This window comes from Cherax quadricarinatus, chromosome 7 (genome assembly GCF_038502225.1).
Source record: "Cherax quadricarinatus isolate ZL_2023a chromosome 7, ASM3850222v1, whole genome shotgun sequence".
Classification (NCBI taxonomy): Eukaryota; Metazoa; Arthropoda; class Malacostraca; order Decapoda; family Parastacidae; genus Cherax; species Cherax quadricarinatus.
This window is the reverse complement of record NC_091298.1, coordinates 48,639,933-48,662,814: the sequence shown is the minus strand read 5'-3', so window position 1 is coordinate 48,662,814 and position 22,882 is coordinate 48,639,933. Positions and strand designations below refer to the sequence as shown.

Below are 22,882 nucleotides of genomic sequence, written 5' to 3'. Positions count from 1 at the left end.
TGGGTTTTGTCCTGGTTAGATCCTTTATTGAAGTGGTAGAAGCGATGGCGACTCTGGTGTTAGCTTGTGAAAGTACTTTTGAGACGTTTAGTGCAACCTGGCTGTTGGGAAGAATTATAACTTTGTTGGGAGCGGTGTTGATGCGTGGAGAATTGATGATCTGAAGAGCTCTTTTCTTGCAGTCTTTGATGAAAAAAGAAGGACATTGTAACTCAGTGAATGTTTGGTGAATGTACGTACATTCCTCGTCAAGAAACTCAGGACTACAAATTCGGTATGCTCTTAGGAAAAACCCGATGATGATGCCTCTTTTGGTCTTGGTATCTTGACTGGAATAGAAGTGTGTGAGATCATTTTTATTGGTGGGTTTCCGATAAACTTGAAATCTTAGGTTGTTGTCTACTTTGTGAATGAGGACGTCGAGGAAAGGTAGCTTGTCATTGGACTCTTCTTCTAGTGTAAACTGAATCGCTGGTTCAACTGCGTTGAGCCTTGCCTGAAGATCCCGTACATCAAAACGTTTTGGAGTTATTACGAGGACATCGTCCACGTAACGTAACCAAGTGACGCTTGAAGGGCATCAAAATGGTATACAATACCGACAGGTTGTTAGGTAAGACACATATGCAACAGTTAGACAACTTTATTCCGAAACGTTTCGCCTACACAGTAGGCTTCTTCAGTCGAATACAGAAAGTAGGCAGGAACAGTAGAGATGTGAAGACGATGTAATCAGTCCATCACCCTTAAAGTCGTAGAATTTGAGGTTGTCAGTCCCTCGGCCTGGAGAAGTTCAGTTCCATAGTTTCCTGCCAGAAGGCAGGAAAGATGTTTGGCAAGAACTCCGGCTAGTTTGTGTGGAGCACTGCCTATTCCTGACGTGATTGGTCTGAGAGGAATATTGTGTTTATGGGTCTTGGGTAAACCATACATGTGTGCTGGTTAAGGGTTGCTTGGTAACAAGTACAGAAGTTTCTTCCCTTCTCTCCGGCTAGTTTGTGCTCCACACAAACTAGCCGGAGTTCTTGCCAAACATCTTTCCTGCCTTCTGGGGACCATCAGCCCCGCTCATCTTAAACACTCAGGCGACCTTCTCAACCGCATCCGTAACCTCTCCATCCGTAACAAGAAACTAAGCAGTTTGGATGTGACTTCCCTCTTCACAAAAGTACCTACCAAAAAAGCCATCGAGGTTCTACGACGTAAAGTCAACCAGGACCTTAATCTTCCTTTACCTCCCGGAGATTTTGTTGACTTGATTGAACTCTGTGTTAACTTCAACTGTTTTTCCTTCAATAACAAGCTCTACAAACAAACCTATGGCATGGGAATGGGGTCCCCAATAAGTGCCGTCCTAGCCAACTTATACATGGAACACCTAGAGTCCGAACACTTCGCCAACATCATCCCTTCAAGCGTCACTTGGTTACGTTACGTGGACGATGTCCTCGTAATAACTCCAAAACGTTTTGATGTACGGGATCTTCAGGCAAGGCTCAACGCAGTTGAACCAGCGATTCAGTTTACACTAGAAGAAGAGTCCAATGACAAGCTACCTTTCCTCGACGTCCTCATTCACAAAGTAGACAACAACCTAAGATTTCAAGTTTATCGGAAACCCACCAATAAAAATGATCTCACACACTTCTATTCCAGTCAAGATACCAAGACCAAAAGAGGCATCATCATCGGGTTTTTCCTAAGAGCATACCGAATTTGTAGTCCTGAGTTTCTTGACGAGGAATGTACTTACATTCACCAAACATTCACTGAGTTACAATTTCCTTCTTTTTTCATCAAAGACTGCAAGAAAAGAGCTCTTCAGATCATCAATTCTCCACGCATCAACACCGCTCCCAACAAAGTTATAATTCTTCCCAACAGCCAGGTTGCACTAAACGTCTCAAAAGTACTTTCACAAGCTAACACCAGAGTCGCCATCGCTTCTACCACTTCAATAAAGGATCTAACCAGGACAAAACCCAAGCACCACGAACCAGTCAATGCAGGAGTTTACACTATACCCTGTGGAGGCTGTGACAAGATCTACGTAGGTGAAACAGCAAGAAACCTCGACACCCGCCTCAATGAACACATATACGCATGTAGGAACGACAACTTAAACAACGCCTGTGTACAACACCGAAATTCCACCAATCATCTTATGAAATTCAGAGACGCCCAATTAGTGATAAAAGAAACTAATTTCCGCACACGCAAGTGCCTTGAATCAGCACTGATCGCTGTTTCGAATACAATTAAACAAAACAACGGCAGCTTCACCATCTCCGAAGTCTTAGCAAGAATCCTCCTGAAAACAGTAAACCCTGCCGTCACATAGTCTCTCCTGTTATACTACACAAAGCACAGAGAGTGAACACTGAAACAACCTGCCTCATTCCAGTTTATATTTGTCCAACCTATTTTTATGTTACCCAAGTAATAGCTTTTATATCCTTTTACTCATGTACGAATTAATTGCTTTTGTCACTACCACTACTACTACTACTACTACCACTAGTGAACATCGGAATGGTACCTCACTAGTATTCACCTCACTCTGAGCCTTTATATACCCTCTGTGTCCATGTATTGTTTGTAATGGCTTGATAAAGCTCCTGGAGAGCGAAACGTTGCCACAATAAATGTCACATTAGTTGCACTTGTGTCCTTTTACTTTACATATTGTCGGTAATTCTACCAACTTTATTACAACATCCCCTATTAGGGGAGAAAAGGGGAATTTATAGGCGCATCAGAAGAGGAGAGGTTAACCTTACTGACCAATATGTTCAGCTTAAAAGAGAAGTAAAAAAGGCGATTAGAAAGGCTACCTCACTAGTATTCACCTCACTCTGAGCCTTTATATACCCTCTGTGTCCATGTATTGTTTGTAATGGCTTGATAAAGCTCCTGGAGAGCGAAACGTTGCCACAATAAATGTCACATTAGTTGCACTTGTGTCCTTTTACTTTACATATTGTCGGTAATTCTACCAACTTTATTACAACATCTGATTGAGGCATGGCTTACCAATAGAAAGCAGAGAGTTACCATTAATGGAGTGAAATCTGAATGGGGATTAGTCACTAGTGGCGTTCCACAAGGATCAGTTTTAGGCCCTCTCTTGTTCATAATTTACATTAATGACCTTGATGAAGGGATTACTAGTGACATGAGTAAGTTTGCTGATGATACAAAGATAGGCCGTATAATTCACTCTGAGGAGGATATGAATGAACTCCAGGACGATTTGAACAAATTAATGTCTTGGTCTGAGAAATGGCAGATGAAGTTTAATGTGGATAAGTGTAAGGTACTTGCCCTTGGTAATGAAAATAACCCTCGAAGCTATAATCTAGGTGAAGTAGAGCTTGGTCATACAGAATGTGAAAAAGACTTGGGAGTCATGGTAAGCAGAAATCTAAAGCCAAGACAGCAGTGCCTCAGTGTGCGCAACAAGGCCAACAGATTACTTGGATTTATCTCAAGAAGTATAAGTAACAGAAGTCCAAAAGTTATTTTACAGCTCTATACATCACTAGTGAGGCCTCATTTAGATTATGCTGCTCAGTTTTGGTCCCCTTACTACAGGATGGACATAGACTCATTAGAGAACATACAGAGAAGAATGACTAAAATGATTTACTGTGTAAGGAACCTCCCGTATGAAGATAGACTTAAAGCCTTAAATCTCCACTCTCTGGAGAGGCGTAGAATGAGGGGAGATATCATTGAAGTGTATAAGTGGATGACGGGCATAAACAAGGGAGACATTAATAAAGTACTGAGGATGTCGAACCAGGTAAGAACCAGGAATAATGGATTTAAGTTGGATAAATTTAGATTTAGAAAGGACATAGGTAAGTACTGGTTTTCTAACAGAGTTGTAGATGCGTGGAACAGTCTTCCCAGTGGGGTGATAGAGGCTAGGACCTTGGGCAGCTTTAAGAAGAGACTGGACAAATATATGAGTGGGAGGGGCTGGGTTTGATTGGTGTTGGGGGGTGTGAGAGTGTTCTTACCTCTCCTAGTGGCCTACGTCTCACCTCTTGGCGCTATAAAAAGCTCCATTCTGTCACTTCATCTCCATATTGTTTCATACTATGGAACAATGCTCTTCTCCAGACTGAGGGACTGACCACCTCAAAACTTTAAGGGTGATGGACTGATTACATCGTCTTCAAGTATCTTCTGCTTCTATTAACTTTTCTGTACTTGACTGAAGAAGCCTACTGTGTAGGCGAAACGTTTCATAATAAAGATACCTAACTGTTGCATATGTCTTACCTAACAACCTGTCGGTATTTTATACCATTTTAATGTTCAAATTTAGGTTGGATAAGTACATGAGTGGGAGGGGTTGGATTTGAGAGGGACTTGCACATCGGAGCTTGTTTCTTGGGTGGCATTGAAAATTGGGTTGGTCAAATGTTGTTAGTGGGATGAATTGTAAAGGACCTGCCTAGTATGGGCCAACAGGCCTGCTGCAGTGTTCCTCCTTTCCTATGTTCTTATGTTCTCCCGGCATTTTAGTCGCCTCATATGACACGCATGGCTTAAGTTAAATAATGTAGAACTTAGCCATACAGATTGCGAAAAGGACTTGGGGGTTATGGTAAGCAGCAACCTTAAACCAAGACAGCAATGCCTAAGCGTACGTAATAAGGCAAATAGATTACTGGGATTTATATCAAGAAGTGTAAGCAACAGAAGTCCAGAGGTCATACTGCAGCTTTATACATCATTAGTAAGGCCTCACCTAGATTATGCAGCTCAATTCTGGTCTCCATATTACAGAATGGACATAAATTCGTTAGAAAACATTCAGCGTAGGATGACTAAATTAATACATAGCATTAGAAATCTTCCTTATGAAGAAAGATTGAAGACTCTTAAGTTACATTCACTTGTTAGACGAAGAATGAGGGGAGACCTGATCGAAGTGTATAAGTGGAAGATAGGTATTAATAAAGGGGATATTAACAAGGTCTTGAGGATATCTCTCCAAGAGAGAACCCGCAGTAATGGATTTAAATTAGATAAGTTTAGATTTAGAAAGGACATAGGAAAGTATTGGTTTGGAAATAGGGTAGTTGATGAGTGGAACAGTCTACCTAGTTGGGTTATTGAGGCTAGGACTTTGGGTAGTTTCAAATTTAGGTTGGATAAGTACATGAGTGGGAGGGGTTGGATTTGAGTGGGACTTGCACATCAGAGCTTATTTCTTGGGTAGCATTGAAAATTGGGTTGGTCAAATGTTTGTTAGTGGGATGAATTGTAAAGGACCTGCCTAGTATGGGCCAACAGGCCTGCTGCAGTGTTCCTCCTTTCTTATGTTCTTATGTTCTTATGGAGGAAAGATTCTTTTCCACTTCCCCATGGACAATAGAAGAAATAAAGAAGAACAAGAGCTATTTAGAAAAAGGAGAAAAACCTAGATGTATGTATATATATATGCATGTGCGTGTCTGTGAAGTGTGACCAAAGTGTAAGTAGAAGTAGCAAGATATCCCTGTTATCTAGCGTGTTTATGAGACAGAAAAAGAAACCAGCAATCCTACCATCACGCAAAACAGTTACAGGTTTTTGTTTCACAGTCATCTGGCAGGACGGTAGTACTTCCCTGGGTGGTTGCTGTCTACCAACAATATATATATATATATATATATATATATATATATATATATATATATATATATATATATACATACACATAGGAAAGTATTGGTTTGGAAATAGGGTAGTTGATGAGTGGAACAGTCTACCTAGTTGGGTTATTGAGGCTAGGACCTTGGGTAGTTTCAAATTTAGGTTGGATAAGTACATGAGCGGTAGGGGTTGGATTTGAGTGGGACTTGCACATCAGAGCTTATTTCTTGGGTAGCATTGAAAACTGGGTTTGGCAAATGTTTTGTTAGTGGGATGAATTGTAAAGGACCTGCCAAGTATGGGCCAACAGGCCTCCTGCAGTGTTCCTCGTTTCTTATGTTCTTATAAGAGAAACTGACATGGAGTCATATTTACATCACAATTTACAGGCTTTTTCACTTGGTTCAGTATGGTTGTCCTGCATCAGTGTCCAGCAGTAGTCGACTACTAAACTGACTTTCAGGTTTCCTTGATATCTCGAATCCATGATGCCTAAGTCTTCGTGAAATCCTTTACGTGAAGTTCTGTTTCACCGAAACTGAACGTGTTGAAAAGTTAAGTTCAGATGTGCATTCAGCGTCCCAAAACTAGCTAGAAACACACGTAAACTAAAACTACTATTAGCCAGTGTTATGAGTAAGGATAATAAAATGATAATAGAACACCCTGATGTAAATCATTTAGATAACCGACAAGTTAAAGATGAGGAGAAATCTGAGGTAATCAGTCCCTCAGTCTGGAGTCGATGTGTTTAGTCCATCAATCTCAAGAAAAGTACTTGTCAAACCCAAACCCACTAACAAAAATATTCGCCCAACACAAATTTCAACCAAGGAATAAGCTTTCATTAACCCGTGGAAACTGCTCATTAAGTTTATTTAGATACAGGTACTCATAAGTATAATTATCATACACAGTTAAATATGTGTTAATTACCTACTATAACACAAAAAGCCAGACAAAGCGATTTATTTCCATGTACTCTCATATACAATGCTCTCCTATACCATCAAGCACGTCCATGTACTCTCATGTACTAAGACTCACCTGGAGGTGATAGAGGCCTAGTACAGTGGTCTGAGAGACGTGCATGTCTGTCTTCAGTCCCTCCTCTCTCTCTCTGGCCTTCCTGCGTCGCTTCCGTACAGCCTGGGAGATAAGACCGGGAGATTATATATTAATGTACTCTTTTTTTTTTTTACTTATTCGTCGGTATTCATGTATACTCTGGTATATATATATCATTAAGTATACCAGCTGCATGCTCTCCATGTGTAGTTACAATGAGGTAAATTTATTATGAATTCTATAATGAGGGGATATTTATAACAAGAAAGTATAATTCATTTTTAATAACACAGCTCAGATGATATTGTAAACAGTACACAGTCAAACTGCGCACTTCAGCATTCTTAAGAGCTATACAGTATCTGGGACAGAGGAGATAATTAGACTTGATCTAGGATAAGAGCCCTTGAAAGTTAATGCACGGAAGATAGTCTGCTGTAGGCTTTACTACGAGGCCTAAGCATATAGTACTCGTTTTATATTGAGTGTGAGTGTCTCCACGTAGACTGATGTATTCCACTGGCGGTGTTACACACTTCAGTTTAGACTTATATACAGGTATCTCCATGTAGTTTGATGTGTACCAGTGGCAGGTGTTTCTTACGCACTTCAGTCTGGACATGCTGTCCATGTTCACCCATCAGTAAAATAGGTACCTGAAAGTTAGTTGACTGGTGTGGGTCGCATCCTGGGACTAAACTGACCTAACTTGCCCGAAATGCTCTGTATAACAAGCGGCTTTCTATATAGTAGTATGTCATTGATGCCAGCTAGGCCTGTATACCTTGTACATGTACTTGTAGTAAATAAAATTATTATTATTATTATTATTATTATTATTATTATTATTATTATTATTATTACTATTATTATTATTATTATTCTGGTATACAAGTGTCTCCATGTAGTCTGATGTGTACCAGTAGCAGGTGTTTCTTACACACTTCAGTCTGGACATTAATACAAGTGTTTCTATGTAGTCAGATGTGTACCACTGACAGGTGTTTCTTACACACTTCAGTCTGGACACATATACAAGTGAATGTATATCGTGATCTAACTTGCCTCCAAGATCAGGTGTTTAACAGCAGGAAGTCAGGTCGTCAGGCCAACATCAGACAGGATGTAGGGCATCATGTGCACTACATTAAGACTGGCACTCCTGGCACTACATTAAGACTGGCACTGGGACTAAGGACCACCATTATGTACATTTCTGGCATGGACCTCTACATACAGGCCCTGACAGCCAATTATTCGTGGCGCAGCTGTCGGAAGACATCCTCATAGCTGTCATGCACTTTACCAGGAAATCAATTTGAGCCCACACACTGATGGACTAAACTCTCACGCATTTTGACAAGCGAGTGTGTTGGGTTTAATAACTATCTGCTGCACTTGAAAATAAGTCACTTTGATTTTTTTGGTTTATCCAAAGTAATGTATGATAATATGTGTAACTGTATTTATGTGTACCTGTACCTAAATAAACTTATAATTTAACATGGCAATTAAACTGTACAGTGTACATTAACATCAAAAATACTTTAATCTCTAACACAATAATTAATTTTTCAATACATAAACACTGTGTGTGTACACCTGTGTATATACACTCAATAAAGGAGGAAACAGGTGGTGGAAACACACACCTCATCATGCAGGTCCTGGAAACATTTAAGGAGGTCATGGAAATACTTAAAAAGGTCCTGGAAACACCCACCTCATCAAGAAGGTCCTGGAAACACCCACCTCATCAAGGAGGTCATGGAAACACTCACCTTATCAAGGTCCTGGAAACACTCATTTCATCAAGAAAGTTTTAGAAACGCTCATCTCATCGCGATCCTGGAAACACCCACTTCATCAAGGAGGTCTTGGAAACAGCCACCTCATCAAGGTCCTGAAAACACACATTTCATCAAGGAGATCCTGGAAATACTCATCCAGGACCTGGAAACACCCACCTCATCAAGGAGGTCCTGGAAATACTCATCCAGGTCCTACAAACATCAACCTCATAAGGAGGTCCTGGAAATATTCATCCGGGTCCTAGAAACACCCACCTCATCAATCAGGTCCTCGAAACACTCATCTCATCAAGGTCCTGGAAACACCCACCTCATCAAGGTCCTGGAAACACTCATCTCATCCAAGTCCTGGAAACATCTACCTCATCAAGGTCCTGGAAACACCCACCTCATCAAGGTCCTGGAAACACTCATCTCATCAAGGCCCTGGAAACACTCGCCTCATCAAGGTCCTGGAAACACCCACCTCATCAAGGTCCTGGAAACACTCATCTCATCAAGGCCCTGGAAACACTCGCCTCATCAAGGTCCTGGAAACACCCACCTCATCAAGGTCCTGGAAACACTCATCTCATCCAGGTCCTGGAAACACCCACCTCATCAAGGTCCTGGAAACACTCATCTCATCAAGGCCCTGGAAACACTCGCCTCATCAAGGTCCTGGAAACACCCACCTCATCAAGGTCCTGGAAACACTCATCTCATCCAGGTCCTGGAAACACCCACCTCATCAAGGTCCTGGAAACACTCATCTCATTCAGGTCCTGGAAACACCCATCTCATCAAGCAGGTCCTGGAAATACTCATCCAGGTCCTGGAAACACTCACCTCATCAAGGAGGTCTTGGAACAAGCGTGTGACCATGCCGGCCTCCACTATCCTGGCCACCACGGTGTTGAACCTCGAAGTAAACACTGAGAACCTCGGCATCGCCAGACCGATCCTGTGCCAGGCAGAACCCAGCGGGGTTTATAAGTTGGTCACACCGTCTTCATAACAACATATAACACACAAACAACCTCACCCACAGTCTATCTATATTCCCAAGTTTTTAGTCTTTATTTAGTCCCGTAGCTCAGTTGGTAGCGTACTTATCTCACACACTGAGGTCCGTGGTTCGATCCCCGGTACGGGTGGAAACATTAGGGCGTGTTTCCTTAAGACACCTGCTGTCCTTGTTCACCTAGCAGTAAATAGGTACCTGGGTGTTAGTTGACTGGTGTGGGTCGCATCGTGGGGACAAAATTAACCTAATTTGCCCGAAATGCTCTGCATAACAAGTAGTTTCCTATATGGTATGTCACTGATGTCAGTTATGGTCTGTATAAGCTGTATTGTTTACTTGAAGAAAGATTATTTTATTATTATTATTAATGTTAAGATAATCATTACGCCAGCAAGAAATTAATGGTCACGCATCCCCCGTCAGAGAAAAAATATGGCTGGAGTGGATAAGGAGGCTGGAGGGTAAGTCAAAATAATATTGACGAAATACATAATGGAATACCAAAAGATTTTAATTCTTTTTTACAAAGTTGTATTCAAAATTCACGATCTTTACATTAATGTTATATAACAGCGACAAGTTGTTGAATAAGACACATGTGTAACATATAGGTGTATTTATACTGTATTGGATTAAAGAAAAAAGTCATTGGTTGACGATTCGGCTCCATCATTAATGACAGCCAGGTGTTGCAGGTGTTGCAGGTGTTGCAGGTGTATTGTTCATCATGAGAGGTCATCAGAATGGCAAGGAATAATTAAGAACAACAGTTGCAGATACTATCACTGATTAATAATAATAATAATAATAATAATAATAATAATAATAATAATAATAATCTATTTCTACAACTACACGATACAGTTTATACAGACCTAGTTGACATCAGTGGCATACTATAATAAAAATAATAATAATAATAATAATCTTTATTTCTACAGGTATATGATACAACTATTACAGATCATAGCTGACATCAATGACATACTATATAAAAAGCCCCTGGTTATGCAGAACATTTCGGGCGACTTAGGTTAATCTTGTTCCCAGGATGCAACCCACACCAGTCGGCTAACAACCAGGTACCTAATTACTGCTAGGTGATCAGGGACAGCAGGAGTAAGGTAACACGCCCAGTGTTTCCACCCGTACCGGGGATCGTTCAGGGGTCTTACCTAGACTCAATCAATTCGATTCGATCGGGGATCGAACTGCGGACATCAGTGTATGAGCTGAGTGGGCTACCAACCGAGCTACGGTTGGAATGATACGTTATGTATCACTGCTAGTAAAGAGTGCACAGCAGCTCACCTAAAGGGCACAAAGCACTCCTTAGCGACGTGTAGTTTGGTTACACCGAAGCCGTCGGTGAAGTTACTAGCGACGAGGTAGCGCAGGAAGGTGCCAGAGTTCATGAAGGCGAAGTTCCCCTCCAACACCCTGGTCAACCCGCCTTCTATACCACTGACGTATTCGAACCCCGCCGCGATCCTCTGTGAAGTCGGGTCCAGCGAGTTTCTGAAAGTATGGGAAAAAAGTAAGATATCTATGTATGTATGTGTATGTGTATGTATATGTGTGGAGATTCACAACCTTTGATATATTGTACCAATGTATTCATGTTTGTGCTTTCTATCAATGTATTCTGTCTATTAATAAAGTTCACATGTAGCTTTAAAGTATAGGGGGTAATAGAAGTAAATATTCAAACAACTCCGGGAGAACCTTGAGCTTTTCCTGAGGTACGTTTATTGTCTTCTCTGAGGATGAGGGTCCCCAGTCCAGTTCTAGAGGTGGTACCATTATATATATATATATATATATATATATATATATATATATATATATATATATATATATATATATATATTTTATTATTATTATCACACTGGCCGATTCCCACCAAGGCAGGGTGGCCCGAAAAAGAAAAACTTTCAACATCATTCACTCCATCACTGTCTTGCCAGAAGGGTGCGTTACACTACAGTTTTTAAACTGCAACATTAACACCCCTCCTTCAGAGTGCAGGCACTGTACTTCCCATCTCCAGGACTCAAGTCCGGCCTGCCGGTTTCCCTGAATCCCTTCATAAATGTTACTTTGCTCACACTCCAACAGCACGTCAAGTATTAAAAACCATTTGTCTCCATTCACTCCTATCAAACACGCTCACGCATGCCTGCTGGAAGTCCAAGCCCCTCGCACACAAAACCTCCTTTACCCCCTCCCTCCAACCTTTCCTAGGCCGACCCCTACCCCGCCTTCCTTCCACTACAGACTGATACACTCTTGAAGTTATTCTGTTTCGCTCCATTCTCTCTACTTGTCCGAACCACCTCAACAACCCTTCCTCAGCCCTCTGGACAACAGTTTTGGTAATCCCGCACCTCCTAACTTCCAAACTACGAATTCTCTGCATTATATTCACACCACACATTGCCCTCAGACATGACATCTCCACTGCCTCCAGCCTTCTCCACGCTGCAACATTCATCACCCACGCTTCACACCCGTATAAGAGCGTTGGTAAAACTATACTCTCATATATTCCCCTCTTTGCCTCCAAGGACAAAGTTCTTTGTCTCCACAGACTCCTAAGTGCACCTTAACCTCTCTCTTTTTCTCCATATACTCTTCCCTCCTTGCATCACTTCTACTTTGTAAAAACTTCTCATATGCTAACTTTTTCTCCCTTACTACTCTCTTTACATCATCATTCCACCAATCGCTCCTCTTCCCTCCTGCACCCACTTTCCTGTAACCACAAACTTCTGCTGAACACTCTAACACTACATTTTTAAACCTACCCCATACCTCTTCGACCCCATTGCCTATGCTCTCATTAGCCCATCTATCCTCCAATAGCTGTTTATATCTTACCCTAACTGCCTCCTCTTTTAGTTTATAAACCTTCCCCTCTCTCTTCCCTGATGTTTCTATTCTCCTTGTATCCCATCTACCTTTTACTCTCAGTGTAGCTACAACTAGAAAGTGATCTGATATATCTGTGGCCCCTCTATAAACATGTACATCCTGAAGTCTACTCAACAGTCTTTTATCTACCAATACATAATCCAACAAACTACTGTCATTTCGCCCTACATCATATCTTGTATACTTATTTATCCTCTTTTTCTTAAAATATGCATTACCTATAACTAAACCCCTTTCTATACAAAGTTCAATCAAAGGGCTCCCATTATCATTTACACCTGGCACCCCAAACTTACCTACCACACCCTCTCTAAAAGTTTCTCCTACTTTAGCATTCAGGTCCCCTACCACAATTACTCTCTCACTTGGTTCAAAGGCTCCTATACATTCACTTAACATCTCCCAAAATCTCTCTCTCTCTCCTCTGCATTCCTCTCTTCTCCAGGTGCATACACGCGTATTATGACCCACTTCTCGCATCCAACCTTTACTTTAATCCACATAATTCTTGAATTTACACATTCATATTCTCTTTTCTCCTTCCATAACTGATCATTTAACATTACTGCTACCCATTCCTTTGCTCTAACTCTCTCAGATACTCCAGATTTAATCCCATTTATTTCCCCCCACTGAAACTCTCCTACCCCCTTCAGCTTTGTTTCGCTTAGGGCCAGGACATCCAACTTCTTTTCATTCATAACATCAGCAATCATCTGTTTGTCATCCGCACTACATCCACGCACATTTAAGCATCCCAGTTTTATCAAGTTTTTCTTCTTCTCTTTTTTAGTAAATGTCTACAGGAGAAGGGGTTACTAGCCCATTGCTCCCGGCATTTTAGTCGCCTCATACGACACGCATGGCTTACGGAGGAAAGATTCTTTTCCACTTCCCCATGGACAATAGAAGAAATAAAGAAGAACAAGAGCTATTTAGAAAAAGGAGAAAAACCTAGATGTATGTATATATATATGCATGTGCGTGTCTGTGAAGTGTGACCAAAGTGTAAGTAGGAGTAGCAAGATATCCCTGTTATCTAGCGTGTTTATGAGACAGAAAAAGAAACCAGCAATCTTACCATCATGCAAAACAGTTACAGGTTTTTGTTTCACAGTCATCTGGCAGGACGGTAGTACTTCCCTGGGTGTATATATGTATATATATATATAATGTATATATATATACATATATATTATATATACATATATAGAACAATGCGACTAACCGGGGATCGAACACGTGTTGTTTTAGCCAGCCTCATGATGAGCGAAAATTCACGACGCTCTAACCCACGGGACCACACAATCCTACAAGAATCACGCACCCAGCAGAGCTAGGTGTTGTACCGTGATCCGAGGGCATACGATGGTGTGGGTGCCTCAGAGCTAATTTCATTCTACTCCCCGTTTGATGTAGTAGCCTCCACGAGCAGTGGAGCAAGTAGTAGAATGAAATTAGCTCTGGGGCTGCCGCACCATCGTATGTCCTCGGATCACGGTACAGCGTGATTCTTGTAGGACTGTATGGTCCCGTGGGTTAGAGTGTCGTTGAATTTTCGCTCACCATGAGGCTGGCTAAAACAACACGGGTTCGATCCCCCGGCTAGTCGCAGTGTTTTTATTGATTAAATACCACTCTGCCACTTGTGAACCCCTGAGCTGCCCAGGAGTGCCCAAGAGTAGCTCAGGAGTGCATAAATGCCACTCTGAAGTTCACAGAGACAATCAGAAGTGCACAAGAGCCGCCCAGGAGTGCAGAAGAGCAGATCAGGAGTGTACAAGAGCCGCCCAGGAGTGCAGAAGAGCAGCTCAGGAGTGCATAAATGCCACTCTGAAGTTCACAGAGACAATCAGAAGTGCACAAGAGCCGCCCAGGAGTGCAGAAGAGCAGCTCAGGAGTGTACAAGAGCCGCCCATTAGTGCAGAAGAGCCGCTCTGGAGCGTGAAGGAACCTGAGTGGGGTAGACCAGCCGGGTCTTGCGTGTCTCTGAGTGTGTTGGATGACACTCATAATTAACCTGATCACCAGGCTTCCTGAGTGTCTTATGGGCACCCACCTGCAGTGCTGGGCACGCACCTGCAGTGCTGGGCACCCATGTGCAGTGCTGGGCACACTCCTGCAGTGCTGGGCACCTACCTGCAGTGCTAGGCACACTTCTGCAAAGCAGAGCACCCTCCTGCAGTGCTGGGCACTCTCCTGCAGTGCTGAGCACACTTTTGCTGTGCTTAACACCCACCTGCAGTGCTGCGCTCCCTACTGCAGTGCTGGGCACCCTCCTGCAGTACTGAGCCCCCTCCTGCAATGCTGGGTCCACTTCTGCAGTGTTGGGCACACTCCTGCAGTGCTGGGCCCCCTCCTGCAATGCTGGGCACACTTCCGAAGTGTTGGGCACACTCCTGCAGTGCTGAGCCCCCTCCTGCAATGCTGGACACACTTCCGAAGTGTTGGGCACACTCCTGCAGTGCTGGGCACACTTTTGCAGTTCTGAACACCCACCTGCAGTGATGCGTTCCCTAATGCAGTGTTGGACACACTCCTGCAGTACAGGGCGCCCTCTTGCAGTGTTAGGCACACTCCTGCAGTGCTGTGCACCCATCTGCAGTGTTGTGTACCCACCTGCAGTGCTGTGCACCCACCTGCAGTGCTGTGCTCCCTCCTGCAGTGCTGGGCACACTCCTGCAGTGCTGGGCACCCTCCTGCAGTGTTGAGCACACTCCTGCAGTGTTGAGCACACTCCTGCAGTGCTGGCCACACTCCGGCAGTGCTGGGCACCCTCCTGCAGTGTTGGGCACCCACCTGCAGTGCTGTGTACCCACCTGCAGTGCTGTGCTCCCTCCTGCAGTGCTGGGCACACTCCTGCAGTGCTGGGCACACTCCTGCAGTGCTAGGCACCGAACAGATAATTTAAGACGGTGTCCTCAGTGGAGAGAGTGATAACGAAGAGAGTCAAGGAGTCAAAATACACCAACATGTACTGGACACACTACACCAACATGTACTGGACACACTACACCAACATGTACTGGGCACACTACACCAACATGTACTGGACACACTACACCAACATGTACTGGACACACTACACCAACATGTACTGGGCACACTACACCAACATGTACTGGACACACTACACCAACATGTACTGGACACACTACACCAACATGTACTGGGCACACTACACCAACATGTACTGGACACACTACACCAACATGTACTGGACACATTACACTCAACACAAGAGGTGAAGAAAGTATAAATTGAGCTGGAGACCTCAAAGGCAATGGGACCAGGTGATAAGAAAGATACATGTATATCAGTCGGGTATTTTATTCCTAACACGTTTCGCCTACACAGTAGGCTTCTTCAGTTGAATACAAAGGAGGCAGCAGAAGCAGAAGAGATGTAAAGACGGTGTAATTAGTCCATCACCATCGAAGACGATGTTTTGAGGTGGTCAGTCCCTCAGCCTGGAGAAAAGTCCTGCTCCATAATCTGGAACAATGTGACCAGTGTTTCACCACGGATTTTAGCAAAGTTGGAACACTGTTTTACCTGCTAGTTAAAATCTACAAGTCAACGGATACAGAGAAAATGCCAGAGATGCGGAGAGGAATAACAGGCAATGTTAAGCATCAGACCAGTCACAGTAACAAACAGTCTCATTAGGGGCAACCAATACGGTTTAGAGATGGTAAACCCTGTCTCACAAACCTGCTTGAGTTGTACAACAAAGATAATAGAAGTGGGTTCAAGAGCAAATAACAGGTGGATTGCTTATTTTAGGATTGGAAGAAGACATCTGACATACCACCGCACAAGAGACTGGGAATCGAAGTGGAGTAGCAGTCAGGCGCAGTACACAACAGGGAAGCCACAACACTGGGTCAAAGGAGACGGAGGAGAAATATCAGAATGGCCAATTATGACGAATGAGGCTTTCACGAGAGCCAGAACTGTTTCTGGTATAGGCAGACATACTGCGAATGATAAAAACAGGCAATGAGAGCAATAAACAATTCGAAGGAAAAAAAAATGCTACAATTGGACGTGGACAGGATTGGTCAAACAATTAGAATTACCGACGTAAAAGGACACAAGTGACAGTGACATTTATGTGGCAACGGCTCTCCAGGAACGAGTAGCTCCTACGTTGATATGTCACATTAGTTGCACTTGTGTCCTTTTACTTTAAACGAGTAGTTACTGATATTCAATCCCAATAAACGTATGGTTATGATTATTATTATTATAATCATGGGGGAGCGCTAAACCCGTAGGATTATACAGCGCATGAGGGGGAGGGGGATGGAAGGTATTCAGGCTCAATTCAGGGAACTGGAGCACATATCCAATTCCCTAGATCAAGAGCCCCTCACCAGCATCAAGGAACCTCCCTTGAGGGGTACATATGGTTATGAAAAAATTGAAGTAGGGGAAAGAAGACTAGAAACTGACTTCATGATCAAGGACCGGAAGTTAAATAACCTTACCTTCAGTAAGTACTGACCATGTCAACAAAGAAGCACATCAACACTGTAAATCTTTGTTATTCAAACCTAAGATCAGTTTTCACGAATCTCAACAACGAGTCGTGCACAATCACGTCTATGACACGACATGTGATTTAAATGATTTAGAAAACTGACAAGTTGAAAAATGAGACATTTCTTCAACATTAGTGAATCTTCATAGAGGAATCGTTTCGCTACTGAGTGGGGAAACGTTTCCTCAGTAAAGCTTCACTAATGTTGCACAAGTGTCTCATTCCTGACATGACATGTCAAGCTCATTGTGGAGAATGTAGCGTGGGACCCACACCTGATACAGCAGATACAGCAGATACTGCATGATACAGCAGATACAGCATGATACAGCATAATACAGCAGATACTGCATGATACAGCAGATACTGCATGATACAGCATAATACAGCAGATACTGCATGATACAGCAGATACTGCATGATACAGCATAATACAGCAGATACTGCATGATACAGCAGATACAGCAGATACTGCATGATACAGCAGATACTGCATGATACAGCATAATACAGCAGATACTGCATGATACAGCAGATACTGCATGATACAGCAGATACTGCATGATACAGCATAATACAGCAGATACTGCATGATACAGCAGATACTGCATGATACAGCATAATACAGCAGATACTGCATGATACAGCAGATACAGCAGATACTGCATGATACAGCAGATACTGCATGATACAGCATAATACAGCAGATACTGCATGATACAGCAGATACTGCATGATACAGCATAATCCAGCAGATACTGCATGATACAGCAGATACTGCATGATACAGCATAATACAGCAGATACAGCATGATACAGCAGATACTGCATGATACAGCATAATACAGCAGATACAGCATGATACAGCAGATACTGCATGATACAGAATAATACAGCAGATACTGCATGATACAGCAGATACTGCATGATACAGCATAATCCAGCAGATACTGCATGATACAGCAGATACTGCATGATACAGCATAATACAGCAGATACTGCATGATACAGCAGATACTGCATGATACAGCATAATCCAGCAGATACTGCATGATACAGCAGATACTGCATGATACAGCATAATACAGCAGATACAGCATGATACAGCAGATACTGCATGATACAGCATAATACAGCAGATACAGCATGATACAGCAGATACTGCATGATACAGCAGATACTGCATGATACAGCATAATACAGCAGATACAGCATGATACAGCAGATACTGCATGATACAGCATAATACAGCAGATACAGCATGATACAGCAGATACTGCATGATACAGCATAATACAGCAGATACAGCAGATACTGCATGATACAGCATAATACAGCAGATACAGCATGATACAGCAGATACAGCATGATACAACATAATACAGCAGATACAACATGATACAGCAGACACAGCATGATACAACATAATACAGCAGATACAACATGATACAGCAGATACAGCATGATACACCATAATACAGCAGCTACAGCATACAGGAGATACAGCACGATACAGCATGATACAGCAGCTACAACATGATACAGCAGGTACAGCATGATACAGCAGCTACAGCATGATACAGCAGCTACAGCATGATACAGGAGATACAGCATGATAAAGCATAATACAGCAGATACAGCATGACACAGCAGATACAGCATAATACAGCAGATACAGCATAATACAGCAGATACAGCATGACACAGCAGATACAGCATAATACAGCAGATACAGCATGACACAGCAGATACAGCATGACACTGCAGATACAACATGACACAGCAGATACAGCATGACACAGCAGATACAACATGACACAGCAGATACAACATGACACAGCAGATACAGCATGACACAGCAGATACAGCATGACACAGCAGATACAGCATGACACAGCAGATACAGCATGACACAGCAGATACAGCATAATACAGCAGATACAGCATGACACAGCAGATACAGCATGACACAGCAGATACAGCATGACACAGCAGATACAGCATGACACAGCAGATACAGCATGACACAGCAGATACAGCATGACACAGCAGATACAGCATGACACAGCAGATACAACATGACACAGCAGATACAGCATGACACAGCAGATACAGCATGACACAGCAGATACAGCATGACACAGTAGATACAGCATGACACAGCAGATACAGCATAATACAGCAGATACAGCATAATACAGCAGATACAGCATGAAGTAGTGGTAAAGGAAGGCTCTATACTTAGCTTCAAGAATAGGTATGTTAGGGCTACAAGGCTAGGATGGCCAGACGCTGCGACTCAACATTTGCAACGTAAACTAGGTGAATACAAATAGACGATTGTATATAAATATACTGCAATCAGAATGTGTACGAATGCTCTCTAGGCCGTCACACACACTACAAGCTCTCTAGGCCGTCACACACACTACAAGCTCTACTAGGCCGTCACACACACTACAAGCTCTACTAGGCCGTCTACAACTATACTACAAGCTCTACTAGGCCGTCACACACACTACACTACAGACGCTGCGACTCAACATTTGCAACGTAAACTAGGTGAATACAAATAGACGATTGTACATAAATATACCGCAATCAGAATGTGTACGAATGGTCTCTAGGCCGTCACACACACTACAAGCTCTACTAGGCCGTCACACACACTACAAGCTCTACTAGGCCGTCACACATACTACAAGCTCTACTAGGCCGTCACACATACTACAAGCTCTACTAGGCCGTCACACACACTACAAGCTCTACTAGGCCGTCACACACACTACAAGCTCTACTAGGCCGTCACACATACTACAAGCTCTACTAGCCCTCACACACACACTACAAGTCACACACACTACAAGCTCTACTAGGCCGTCACACACACTACAAGCTCTACTAGGCCGTCACACACACTACAAGCTCTACTAGGCCGTCACACACTACAAGCTCTACTAGGCCGTCACACACTACAAGCTCTACTAGGCCGTCACACACACTACAAGCTCTACTAGGCCGTCACACATACTACAAGCTCTACTAGGCCGTCACACATACTACAAGCTCTACTAGGCCGTCACACACACTACAAGCTCTACTAGGCCGTCACACACACTACAAGCTCTACTAGGCCGTCACACACACAAGCTCTACTAGGCCGTCACACACACTACAAGCTCTACTAGGCCGTCACACATACTACAAGCTCTACTAGGCCGTCACACACACTACAAGCTCTACTAGGCCGTCACACACACTACAAGCTCTACTAGGCCGTCACACACACTACAAGCTCTACTAGGCCGTCACACACACTACAAGCTCTACTAGGCCGTCACACACACTACAAGCTCTACTAGGCCGTCACACACACTACAAGCTCTACTAGGCCGTCACACATACTACAAGCTCTACTAGGCCGTCACACACACTACAAGCTCTACTAGGCCGTCACACATACTACAAGCTCTACTAGGCCGTCACACATACTACAAGCTCTACTAGGCCGTCACACATACTACAAGCTCTACTAGGCCGTCACACATACAAGCTCTACTAGGCCGTCACACATACTACAAGCTCTACTAGGCCGTCACACATACTACAAGCTCTACTAGGCCGTCACACACACTACAAGCTCTACTAGGCCGTCACACATACTACAAGCTCTACTAGGCCGTCACACACACTACAAGCTCTACTAGGCCGTCACACATACTACAAGCTCTACTAGGCCGTCACACACACTACAAGCTCTACTAGGCCGTCGCACATACTACAAGCTCTACTAGTCTGTCACACATACTACAAGCTCTACTAGGCCGTCACACATTACAAGCTCCTCTAGGTCGTCACACACATTACAAGCTCTTCTAGGCCGTCACACACTACAAGCTCTAATAGGTCGTCATACATACTACAAGCTCTTCTAGGCCGTCACACATTACAAGCTCTTCTAGACCGTCACACACATTACAAGCTCTTCTAGACCGTCACACACATTACAAGCTCTTCTAGGCCGTCACACATTACAAGCTCTTCTAGGCCGTCACACATTACAAGCTCTTCTAGACCGTCACACATTACAAGCTCTTCTAGGCCGTCACACATTACAAGCTCTTCTAGACCGTCACACACATTACAAGCTCTTCTAGGCCGTCACACATTACAAGCTCTTCTAGGCCGTCACACATTACAAGCTCTTCTAGGCCGTCACACATTATAAGCTCTTCTAGACCGTCACACACATTACAAGCTCTTCTAGGCCGTCACACATTACAAGCTCCTCTAAGTCGTCACACACATTACAAGCTCTTCTAGGCCGTCACACACACATTACAAGCTCCTCTAGGCAGTCACACATACTACAAGCTCTTCTAGGCCGTCACACACACTATAAGCTCTTACACTGCTCGAGGCTGTTCATGACTGTTCATCACTGCAGTATGATGAAATATATTGACCTTGATCACCGGAGAACATTACCATTTGAACACCTGTGTTAAGACCTGATATCTTTTACACTTTTACGGTTTTCTAAACCATTCATCACATCTGTCAGACACTGCAACATCATGGGATCTTGGTACAAAGACTTCAACGCTTGCCCAACCTTTGGACGACGACCTACTTAAACTAGTGTCAGGTCCCACTGTGATCCCGCCTCCTCCCGCTTCACCTCATCTCACCGCAGTATATAATCCACCTCTCTGGCCCTATGCTGCACTTCCTACAAGAGTGATGGACTGAACACATCGATTCCAGGTTGAGGGACTGATTACCTCAAACTTCTCCTCTCCTTACCCATTTCTACTTTGTATTGGACTGATGAAGCCACTGTGTGGCGAAACGTTTCTTCAATAAAGATTCCCATGCGTTGCATAAGTGTCTCAATTCTTCACACTTGACTTAAGTCTCTGGTGAATTAAGCAGCCACAAGACGAGTATTTACCTGATGATTCTCATTATGGAAGCAGCAACCTGCCCAGGCATCACTGCATAAGACAACGTCATTGGCAATGTTTAAAATTACTGCTGCACCTCTGACTAATCTCCGCACGCGGGAATAAAACTGACAACGCAACATCTGAAAAATTAATAAAATTAATTTCGAGGGCGCTACTTAAGTCTGGAATGAGTCACAAGGGTTGATGCAACGATCAATGTGTAAACAATCAAGGTGGGTTTACGATCCAACCCACTGAGTGTACAAGAGGGTTTATCTGAAGGTTTAATTCTATAGCTGACTGACGTAACGTGTTAGTACCACTACATTCCCACAGTCGATATCGTTCTTTCTCTCCAGAGATACTTCAGTGCACCACCCACCTCGTCTTTCATTTACCCATCGACTCCCAAATATCTGAATACACACGCACACACACAAGGTGGACAGGACCAGGAAGTTTTAGAGATGGGACACAGGAACAAGGGGATGTGACTCAACTGAGTCACATCCCTGTGACTCAGTTGAGTCACAGGGATGTTAGGAAGCATTTCTTCAGCTTTAGAGTTGTCAAGATGTGGAACAATCTGGAGAGTGAAGTAGTGGATGCAGGATCCATAAATAGCTTTAAGAAGAGGTACGATAAGGCTCTTGGAGCAAGGAGGCAGAGTGGACCTTGTAGAAATCAGCGAAGAGGCGGAGCCAGGAGCCGTGAATAAGCCCCTGCAACCACAAATAGGTGAGCACACACAAAAACATAATCTAGACTGAGTGTAAGCATCTAGATCCGTCTGGTATCTGCAACTGAGGGTTGGCGGTACAGAAACACTGGGCTGTAACAGTACAGAGAGAACTTGGAAAAAAAAAATAGATCCCGTATCACTAGTCTGAATACCCCTGGGTTAGACATGATAACT

At 43.3% G+C, this 22,882-nt stretch overlaps 1 protein-coding gene across 1 annotated transcript in view; it reads right to left on the bottom strand.

The window, feature by feature from the left end:
- Nucleotides 1–6,575: 6,575 nt before the first annotated feature.
- Nucleotides 6,576–22,882, bottom strand: part of LOC128687038 (ionotropic receptor 21a-like) — a 48,254-nt gene continuing 31,947 nt past the window's right edge. The window contains exons 6-8 of the mRNA XM_070082721.1: nucleotides 10,849–11,055; nucleotides 9,360–9,474; nucleotides 6,576–6,801 (exon numbers count right to left, since the gene is read on the bottom strand). Coding sequence (XP_069938822.1) covers nucleotides 6,682–6,801; nucleotides 9,360–9,474; nucleotides 10,849–11,055 — 442 coding nt within the window. The 3' untranslated portion in view covers nucleotides 6,576–6,681. The remainder of the gene's footprint in view (nucleotides 6,802–9,359; nucleotides 9,475–10,848; nucleotides 11,056–22,882) is intronic.